Here is an 11755-nt window from a genome sequence, read left to right on the forward strand (position 1 = left end):
ATCGAGGGAATAAATGCCAGAGGACGCCCACGCCGCGAATACCTAAGCGACTTATACGAGGACATGGGCTGCTCGACATATAAGGAGCTGAAGAGGGTTTCGGAAAATATACTGGAATGACGAAGTAGATGTTATCTGTTGCTGCAGGCCGATCCGCAGGATTGAGACCAGAGAGAGAGAGATCACCCTAAACTAGTACTGTACCTGAAGCCCAGTATTAATTACCTTGCCTTTGTGTTATAAACGATGAACGACACTCTGAGTCAATACTGTATAGTGTTCAATGCACCATTGGGTGCAGATATTAATAATATTAAAAAAAAACTACCTACTAAGACCAATTTTTCAATTAGTTCAAAGTATTTATCTACATTACAGTACCTAAATTGCACAAACTTTTACGAGTACGGTTCTACTCTTCTTCCTACTTACTATTCCTTCTTCATTTTATAAAAAAAACAGCAATATCTTTTGTTCCAATCCTCTGCGCTTTTGTTTTCTAGACAGAATTTACAGACACAACATAAATCCGACGCGGCACTAAATGCACACAATGGGTGCAGATACGGGTAAAGTAATAATAATCGAAATAAAATAAAATTGTTAAAAACTACCGATATCAATTGATTGATTAAACCATATCCGCTTCCTAGGGGAAGCATATGGAGTCCATAAAGTGTCTCCAGGCTTTTCTGTCGGCTGCCAGCTCCCTTGCATCCTTCCAAGTCAAATCCGCGTCCCGAAGTTCTGACGAGAACTGCCGATGAATTATCAGCGACGCGAACCTGTCGCCTTGTAAAAGAGGCAAGCTTGATTAAGGCTCTCAAGGAGGCATGCGGAGTACATGGCCAAGTCAACTGAATCACCTAATCGCGAAAAAGGTAGGTACTTATTAATCGCCTAATAATTTCTGATGTTTGTGGGGATATTTAGAGTGCATTGACGGCAACACTGAAACATTTTATTAGGTAGTTAAAAATAAGACGTCACTCGACAATTAGACACTGGCTAGACGCTATTGCGGCGTAAAAACCATTTTGAAAAAGAAGAAGAATGACTTCCTCAAATGCACGTGCGTCATGTGGTTTTGACAGCTGTCACTTTCGCTGACCGCGGCGATGCTCGCGAAGTTTCCTTGCATATATTAAGTTAATTTGTTTGTTACTTCGCTTCTTGCTATGTAAACATTATTATATTTATGCTGGATTGAAGTATTTCAATAATAAAATCAATTCACAACATGTATTCTTCATTTCTTAATAAGGATGTGGAGGACCTCGTTTGCTCGGCTATGTTTTTGACAAAAGATGTATGATTTTTATTGCGTTATCAAAATAAAATGTGATAGTATGGTTATATATATTTTAAATGATATTTTTTCACCTTTAGAAATTAAAGATTCAAGAGTATTTATCGTGGCTCCAAGGAACACCAACGGTTACATCTTATCGAGTAAATGTTCTGTGTTCGGATATTGATAATTTGATTGAAAAAATTCAGAAGCACTTAGAAAAGGTAAACAAAAAACATTTTATAATTTATATTGATTATACATACAATTTACTCAATATTGAACCCATTGGAAAATTACATTGATTTCTATGCGAGATCCATTTATTTCTACTAAATTCTATATACTACTATTACTACTACTACCATCACGCCGTTTCACTGCAGGGATAGGCAGAGAGGATGGAACGCCACACTCTTCTGTCCTGACATACACTCCTCGCTTCCTTCACATCCATACATCTAGTCATACATGCCCTCCGATTACGCTGACTTTTGACACCACCAGATGTTAGGCTCTGATTGATCTGATCGTGCCAAGTTTTTTTCTCTGTTCTGCCGCTCACATTCGCCACATATGTTTTCTTAGTCATTCTCTCGTTATCCATTTGCTCCACATGTCCATACAACCTGAAAGAACTCTTCATTATCTTTTCAATTATCCCTTATTGAGCCTTACATTCCTTTCTTATATTGTATATCTTATTCTATATATCGCTCACTCCTTTCAAGAACGTCATAAATCAAAAAACTTGATTTTGCAAGAGAATGATTATAAAGTTTAAAAATATAATGTAATGTATTAAAAATAAATATCAAGCCACTTATTGAACTTTTTACTGTGCAACAGATCTTTGTAGGTTAAACCTGAAGGTTTTTTCTCCATTTGAAAAATATTTAGTATATAAAAATAATTAAACAATACCTTTTCTTCAAAATGCAAAGACAACATTTTCTGCCCTGTAGCGGGTAAATATTAAGTTAAAAATATGTCTCTTTTGCTGGGATATAGTACATTTTCTAAGCATTCCGAAAACATGCACAAATAAAAATTTACGATATTTGATTTATGACGTTCTTGAAAGGAGTGAGCGATATATTTTCTTCATAAGGTTTAAGCAAACATTACAATCCAAGGAAGATATTGTTAGTATTGAAATTTTCAGCAAAAAGTTCAATATGGTTGGAAAGTTGTACCTCGGGTATACAAGCACTTTCCCGATACCATTGGAATAGAACCATGGCTCAGAGATAATGATCTAAATACAGGATTTGATGAGAATTTTCCAAATGTGATTGTTGATGCTTTGTGCGGCGCTGCAGTCCTCCGTGGTTCTAACGTCTTCGCACCAGCAGTCATGGGTCTTCCACCAGGTAACATAACTAACATTTTTATACCTTTTCTATAAAATCACCATCGTAGCTTATTCCTCCAAAATATTATGACTGATCCATATCTCCTCGCTTTATGAATTAACACATTGTTTGCGGGAAACGATTAAAAGCGTCTTACATACTGTGTGTAGAGTGGGAGATGCCAAAAAATATTGCACAGATCGGGATTGGGTTTGCGGTTACTTGTGATTAGTAAACTGAGGGTCGGGCGGCAGACTGAGTATAATTAGGGCTGGGATTTGATGAAAAACTGCCTGACAACAATGTGTTAATGAAAAATATAGTAGAAACAGGGAATAATAAGTACTGTAGGACTTTCTCCAAATGTTGTTGTCTTTAGCAATGTTCTCCAAATAAAGATTTTTTATCTAGTGGACATTCTTTGTGTATTTTGCCCTCTGATTATTATTTAAATATTTTTTCAAGATTTATCACATAATTAACTAAATTTTACCTAATAGCACAAATAAAAAAAAATCCACCTCCGTAGTGTAATGGTCAGAACGCTCGGCTAACATACTGGAGGTCCTGGGTTCGATTCCCAGAGAGGGTCAAATAAATGTAAGTTATTTTTTCACTCTAATATTTATTGAATATTACCCTGGACTGGTACCTGATGCAGAGGGCTGATCACCTTTCCTTCATGTTTTAACAATCAAGATAACACTGGATTTATATGATGCAGTGCCCTATGCACCATCGGGTGCAGATAAGGGTTCGCGTTCGAAAAAAATGTTTTTCAATTTTTGCCTTCTTTGTACAGCTTCTTGTAAATAGGAGAACACTATTCGCAAAAGTTGTGCATTCTTTTTGTTTGAACATACTTGCAGCAATTTTCTAAAATATTCTGACATCAATGTTCAATTTGTATTGCAAACGTTAGTTTAAATATGTTATGACAAAACAGACAAGGTTTTACATAAATGTTAAACTTAGAATCATTGTTAGATTTTATATTAAGTTCCTCAATATGTCGTTCTGCGATATAAATAAATAATATAATTATTTAAAAAATCTGAACAATCAATATTTTTATGCTGATTTAGCAACCTTTAAATATGGAACTTTAACAACTATAGTTGCATTGAATACTTGGACTAACATATTAGAGTGTTTTTGCTTAGATTTTTCACTCAAACATTTCAAGAATTATAGTACCAAACTTGAAATAAAATGATCAAAATATCTTGAAATATATAAAATACAAAAATCATTAAAACATTCCCATATCAATCTGTGTTTCAGATATAAGCATCAATGATAATGTGAATATTTTTGCTGATGTTTCTGGTGGATGTAAACAAGGACTTAAGTCTAAATATACAAATGGAATCAAAATATTTGTTGGTAGGGGAAAATTAAAAATGTTGAGGCAACAACTTTATGGTGAAAATATTAAACCAAGGTATGTTTAGATAAAATGATTCGTGAAATCTCTGTCTCTGTATTTTAATGCTCTGTACCGAAATTTGTATGCACATGTATTTGCCTGGTAAATGTTTGAAGAGAGTACGCAAGTACCATTTTGATGTTCGATTTTCCCACACCAACCAGATGCATAATTTCTATCTCAATGCACATATAAGTATACTGCCCACTTTTTAATATGTGTTTTTTGTACTTAAATTCATTTAGTGCAATCAGTATTTTTCAATAATCATAAAAGTAGTTTCCTGAATGTTTTTTGCAGATACTTTGTGGCACATTTTATGAACTTTATAAAATAAAACAACTTTGTTTTTAACCACTTTTTTATTAATACATTTTTTTCTCTAACCGGTTTTGACAAGAACCTTGTCATTATCAGGGTTAAAATAGGGTTAAATATAAGTAGTCTATGTATATATGATTTGAAATATTTGATTTAAAATGCCAAATTAATGTTAAATATAAGTAGTCCATGTATATATGATTTGAAATATTTGATTTAAAATACCAAATTAATGGCAACTGTATTTTTTTTAATTGAACAAATCACTCTCCCACTTCTAGACTGAAAATAGCAACAATTTTTTAAAAATCTAAAATAAAATAAAAACCACAACTGAAATACCATTGTAAAAGTTCAAGTTAGAGGTAAAAAGATGTCAAATAAATGACACCCCGACTAATATTTTTATTTTGTTTCAATGTTTGCACCTATTTCAAGGGATGGCCATTGAACAATTGTTATGAAGTGCATAACTACCTATACCTGTTTATTTTTTTTACCTTGTTCTTATTTTTATGTTTAAATGATAATCTTTTTTTATCAATAATAATCTAATGTTTTTTTGTTTTAATCTTTTATCCATATTTGTTTTTTTTAAAAGGGGTATTGCTGTTGAAACTATCATGCCAGCATCCAGGATACCAGTAATTCAGCATGGTGTTCTTCCTGTAGGGAGTTGCTTGCTACAGAATCTTCCCTCCATCATCTGCAGCAAAGTACTCAATCCTCAATCGGGAGAAGTCATCTTAGACATGTGCTCTGCTCCTGGCAATAAGACAACACACCTTGCCGAGATGATGAGAAATAAAGTAAACTTCCTTCATTTGCTGATTAAAATTTAAAAAAAATTACCAATCCAAAAAAATTATAAAAATGAAATACAGTAGAACCTCAATTATCTGGACTAATTGGGATGAAGGTAGTCTAGATAAGAAAAAATCTGGATAATGGATAAAAATCATAATTAACAAGAAAAGACAATACAGCATTAGTCATTTTTATTAATCTAGATTTACAAGTAGCTTCAATATTTAATTACTTAAAAAAAACACTTATGAATTCCTGCTTCAAGCCAGATGTTCTTTTTGAAGCTCAGATCGATAATACTTTTAAGACTCATCTTGTCTCTTAAACCACTTTAAGGTGACATTTCAGTTTGAAATGTCGCCATAAATTGCCACAAAGCGACATTTTCACTTAAGTCCAGATAGGAGTCAAAGAAGTAGTATGTTTTCTAAATAATTTGAATATTTAAAAAAAAAATAATAATGTATGGTAATATGTATAACACTCCTTATCATTCATAGTTCACTTTGCGTTATTACGCAAAGACTCTACTTCACAGCCTCTACAGTCTATAGTTGACCTGACGAGGGAATGGTTATTCTGAAACCGGTAGTCTTGAAGTAGATACAGTTTTTGAGTGGTATAATTGATAGGGAGTGTTAGAATTAAAAGTGTCTAAAAATCATTGGAATATTATTTACGAAATCGACATTTCAATTACTAGTCTTCAAACATTGTATGTGATTTATAAAAATTTTATACTGTGTATACTTTTTTTTATTCTAGGGGATTATTATAGCTGTCGACAAAATCGCTGATAAAATAAAAACCATCCAAAGAAGGTGTCAAGAATCCTCAATAACTTGTGTGCACGCCTTTGCATATGATTCCACAAAGTCTGCCTTAGAAGACAATACACAGAAAAATGTACTCGATGGACCTCCATTCTCTCCAGAGTCATTCGATCGAGTCCTTTTAGATGTTCCTTGCAGCGCATTGGGACAGAGACCTCTACTTAGGAATAAAATTACTGTTAAAATGATACAGTCGTATGTTCCTTTGCAAAGAAAACTATTTCATGCAGTGAGTATACTTTTCTGGTAGATTTCTAAATCTGGAGATCCTCACCAAAAAGTTACATTTCCAATATTGCACAAAAAATCCTTTAAATGCAGATCTGTTCTGTTTACTGTATTCTATCAAAATCTTAATTAAAGTTGCGACAAAACGTGACCAATCCTGTGTTAAACAAATATGAAATCATTAAATTGCACCAAAACGTAACCATTTTACAAGCTAGAATTCCTGATGACTTAAAATTGTTAAAATTGGAAATGTAACGTTTTGGTGAGGACCTCCACAAATATTCACAGTTGTATGTTTAAAATTTATATGTTTTTCAACAGTTAAGAAGTTTTGCAAAGTATTGTGTTACAATATAGGTAATTTGTTTATGTAGTATTGCCATTTTACATTTTAAAAATGCAAAAATTTGCAGGCAGTAAAAGTACTAAAAACGGGAGGCACACTGTTATACAGTACATGTACCACAACTAAGGATGAGTGTGAAGGTATGGTGGCATGGGCACTGTCTACGTTCCCTTCCCTGACCCTACTCCCGGCTATTCCGCTGCATGGTGGACCTGGTCATGCAGACTGGGGCCTGGATGATGAACAAAGGTTTGTTCTTTTAATTTATCAAGACAAATCTCCAGATTATTCAATGCTTCTTTAAAGGTTTGAGACAATCCAATTGTTATTGCAGTTAAAAATATTCACATTAAAAAAAATAATCATGTACTACTTATTGACCTCTTGGAAAGTAAGGACCTTACCGTCCAAACAAAATACATAGTCCCAAAGCAGTATGGAAAATAATGTTACATTGCTCAAGGGTTGTAACATTTATAATTTTATTTTAATTTTTAATGTGATTGTGATATTTCTCTACTTCTTGAAGTTTATGCATAATTACATATGTAGTTTTCTGTAAAACTGACTTCACAATATTTTTTTGTTGATAAAACACATATTGTTTTGGCAATATCAGTAGTTGAACAACTACTAAAACCACTACAATTGCTTTTATGCATTGTCCCAATTACATTTTTATTAACATTATTTATTAATTATTGGTTATACTAAAAAAAATCACTCTGATACTTTAATTCACAAGAACTCACTTGCTGACAGGTTGACCATGTAAAGTTTTTCACAATTTGTTTTGAATTTATTTAAAAAATATTTTATTTATTGCTTTTATTTCAGACTCATGGTTCAACGATTTGGTCCAGAAAACGATCCCTTAAGAATAGCTGATCCAGTATACCGTGATACTATAGGATTTTTTATTGCCCTATTCTCAAAAAAATAATCCATATTTTAAACATAAATATTCTTAAATGATATAAAAATTTTATACATTAAATGTTCAGTCACGATAATGGTATTTTACTATCAATTTCTTAAATAGGCGTGCTAATAATACAGCCCTTGTCTGCCCTTACACCCCCATTTGTCTCTGGACCTGCTACCGCCTGCATGGAAGACTCTAGCATCCACTGGGGAGCAGCACCGTCTTCATTGGGATCCTGCGATCTAGACCAGGAATCTTAAGGAATTTGTGTGGCTCTTTCTTTGTCAAATTCAAAATGACATTTTTACAGAAGTTTTGATTATTATAAAAAAAAATATTCTGTTCTTATTGAGTTTTGGTTCGGTTGGATGAGAAGGTGTGGTGCTATTTAAGCACATATGACCCTTCATAAAACCATTCTCTTATTAAAAATGTTAGCATTGAAAATAAATAACCTTTGAAAAACCATGTTAATCTGCATTAGCCAGTGTTATGCATAACTGTACCATGGGTAATATATTAAATAGATTTGTTATGTAAGTTTAATCCTCCATATTTTTTGCTTTTATCTCTATACCCATCTTTTCCTGGTGATTTCCTGTTTGTCATATTTGAAAGTGTATGTAACTATATTATTATTATGTTTTGATTTTATTATGAGAACTTCTTCCGATCCAATATTTATGGTTTTCAGGGATGATTGACAATTATTCTCTTCAAATTATCCTAGATTCTACACGATCATATTGTGGGTATACTGGCAAAAAGGTTAACTCTAAAATCGCTGTTTGAATAATCCCTGCTATTTAAAGCTTTTAGCCTGAATAAAATACCCGCTATTAAACTTAAAGTTGAATTTACTTTTAAAACAATATAAATATGACATTTCAAACTACTTAGTATGTATATTTGCTAGTTTATAGAATTTTTAAAACTTAATCATACTGCGTTAACGTTTTTTGCCAGTACACCAACAATATACATATTTGTTTCTAAATAGGAAATAGGGTAAATAATACACTTGTTACTCATTATTAATATTAATTATTAAAATAATGATACAAATTTAAATCTAAACATATTAACAGTACAAAAAAATATAAACAATTATTGTGAAATATAAGTTATCCATCCTTATTTATTCTTTCGACATAAAACCCTAAACACAAATATTTTACTGATTCACATATACGAACCATATTATATTGCTATCTATTTTGTACAAAAAACATTCCGTGCGAACAATATTGCGTGTAACTAGATTTTAAATTTGTATATATAAACTGTACTTTTATTAAAAAAATTATATTCACTTTTACAAAATATTAAAATAAAAAATATTTACAAAACAAAATATGTTGAAAAATTTAAACTCAAGATCAGAAAGCCACGGTTAATATAAAAATATGACGAGCTGCGATTTTGTAGAATAGTGAGAAAATTTGCTTGATACAAAATCAGAAAAATATTTATGAAACATAAAGTTAGTATGTATGTATTAAAAAATGTATTATAGGTGTCAACTGAGACTAAAGCATTTTTTTTTTTTACAATAAATGCATATTGAAGTCGGAGCATCCCAGGGCTTACGGTTGTACAAGGTTGTACCAGGTTGTGCCAGGTTGGCACAGGCTACCTTTATTAATATACTGCAACACTCACCATTCTGCGCATTACTGAACATCCATATTATAATAATAATAATTTTGGATAATTTGTACTACCCCATTTTCATAAAATACTACCTCAAGGGCTCTTTGTTGTGATTTAATTGAGAAAAAGAAGATTGTGGAAATGATTTAGCAAACACATGCATTTTTGTTTTTTTTTCTTCTAAAGATCATATCAAAATCGTAATTGAGTTTTCCCTCTGTACTGAGATCACTTCAACACAAGAATGTTCAATTACATTTCATTTTAATAGTAATTAATACCATAAAACAGCCTTAAGTGTGAATGTAGGGAGAAAATAAATTACTCTTAAAATCACCTAAAAATATGTCAATTGAGTTGAATACATTATGAATGTACCCATGGTTGGTATGTGTATGCAAACTGCTGATATGTGAAAAGGCCTATGTACAGTTGGCATGTATACACTGCCGGACGAGGCCAATTTGGCATTATATACGCATAAGGTCGAACAAGGCCCATATGCAGTAGACGTGAGGGTTTAGTCACTACACTGTTTATATGATTGTCAATTGAAAATTGCTTGAAGATTTTTCTAGTGACATCTCACAAATTCCTTCATAAAACAATACTTAAAAATTCAATGTCCATTAGACTCCAGTGATGCATGTGGAGTGTGAAATGTCCCTTTATTTCTCATGTGACTTAATTTGTTTTGAAAAAATTAAGTATTAGGTCATAATTCATGACGGTTTTGGTGTTTTAGGTTTGAGCAATATAGAATAAGACATAGAGTTTCGAATTTTAAGTTCTACAACGGACACAGTGATATAATGTGGCGCAGGCTGAGAGGTGTGTTTTTTGTATGGTGCGATATTATTTATCACACAGGAAATAAACTAAATAATAATTGATTTAGTATATCAAAAAAACTTCAGATACTAGTTGACACATTTAACTTTACCGTATTATATTTACGATTCCTTGAAAACAACCCCACAAAGGTTCTGCATGCTAATATTTGCATAATAATATTTCATTATTTTTAGGCTGTCATGAATTTTATTCTCACACATTTTTATTTTTGACATCTGTATATATAAAGTAAACAATCCACAACATCAAATATTGAAGGGGAAACAAATGAACCATTTTTTAAGATGTATTGAGTTTTCAGGAAACAAAAATAATATATTTTGTATATTAAAAGCATTGATAACTTTGTGGTATGGTAATAAAACACTCTCCTTACCATCCACTTTTTTTAAAGTGTTATTACACCAAGTGCACAATAGATGGTAAGGAGAGTGTTTCAACAAAAATAATGTTATGTTTAATTTCATTCAGATTTTGGATTTACAATTATTTACCTAGTACATACAAATTTCATGTCTCAAATTATGATTTGGTATATTATATACATTTAAAAACCATTTTTTATTTGTTAAAAATATAAGAAGTAACTTATATTATTAAAATAGTATTTATGTTATTAAAACTTACGCCTAACACAAAACTAATGAGAGAGGAAAAACTATATTTGGATACATCATATACCAACGATGTTTCTGCTGCTACAATATAACTCAAAACTTACCCCATAATCAGCCTTAGCCCTCTAGAAAAGCGGTTCTTAACCTGGGTTTGATCGAACCCTAGGGGTTCGGTGAGTCAGTCTCCCGGGTTCGGCGGAGGTCAAAACACACACCTGACTTATAGTACGATATGAAAAATTATACGATGTACGATATATTCATTTATCCAATAGATCTAGTATATTATTTGAAAGGAATATATCGTAGTCATACAGGAGAAAGTGACCAAGTGCATTTTTTTAACAAAAACGTGATTATTGACTATTTGCCCTGAAAAAATACCAAATGGATTTTAAACTTGGAAGTATAATGTATTGACTTGTTAAAAATGACTAACTGCATTGATGTTTATTTCCTTGCCAAGAAAAAGTGGTTTAAATGGCCCTCCTAAATATTTCACGTTTTGTTAGTTAGTCACTTTCTCCTGTACGACTAAGATATTAATCTAGCAATAAAAATAATACAAGAACGCTACAACAATGCACATACTCCGCATCTTACCTACATTTTTTTACTGGGATGGGACTTCATATAAGTCATAACAAATGTACTAGATCTATTGTCATAATGTGTCGTCATTGCAAAATGTGATTTCCAAAATCGGGGAATCGCATAGAATAGAGAAGTGATAATTTACTGGCAACATTGATTGCCGCCCAATAGTCGAATTGTAACTGTTGTGATTGTACATTGTGTGATACCTTTCTTAATATTTGAATCCCTTCATACTATCTCAAGCAAAAAATAATGAATTTTCCAATTAACCTGTTAACCGAGCGGGACGCATAAATACGTCAAATGTAAACAATATCGGGTACGGGTAAAACAAATGAATAGGTCCTTGAAATATATGTATTTTATATTATATATATGGACATATATTTTTCGAACAACAAAGGTATTAGTCATCCATTCATGTCTCGACATGAATTTAAGACACGGAGTGAATCAGTATTCGCGTTACAAGTTGCGTAATTGGACAGCGGACCG

The 11755-nt window shown here is 32.0% G+C and overlaps 1 protein-coding gene across 1 annotated transcript; it reads left to right on the forward strand.

Annotated features, from left to right (window-relative positions):
- Positions 1-1076: 1076 nt before the first annotated feature.
- On the forward strand, positions 1077-7623 carry LOC148312777 (tRNA (cytosine(72)-C(5))-methyltransferase NSUN6). The gene is made up of 8 exons (XM_088272966.1): positions 1077-1309; positions 1390-1515; positions 2457-2664; positions 3931-4090; positions 4998-5205; positions 5969-6265; positions 6681-6862; positions 7451-7623. The coding sequence occupies exons 1-8, from the start codon at positions 1241-1243 to the stop codon at positions 7554-7556; spliced, it is 1356 nt and encodes a 451-aa protein (XP_088129092.1). The 5' UTR covers positions 1077-1240; the 3' UTR covers positions 7557-7623.
- The last annotated feature ends 4132 nt before the right edge of the window (positions 7624-11755 follow it).

The sequence above is a fragment of the Brachycentrus maculatus genome, unplaced genomic scaffold (genome assembly GCF_059751285.1).
Source record: "Brachycentrus maculatus isolate JH-2025_06_01 unplaced genomic scaffold, ASM5975128v1 h1tg000032l, whole genome shotgun sequence".
NCBI classification, from domain to species: Eukaryota; Metazoa; Arthropoda; class Insecta; order Trichoptera; family Brachycentridae; genus Brachycentrus; species Brachycentrus maculatus.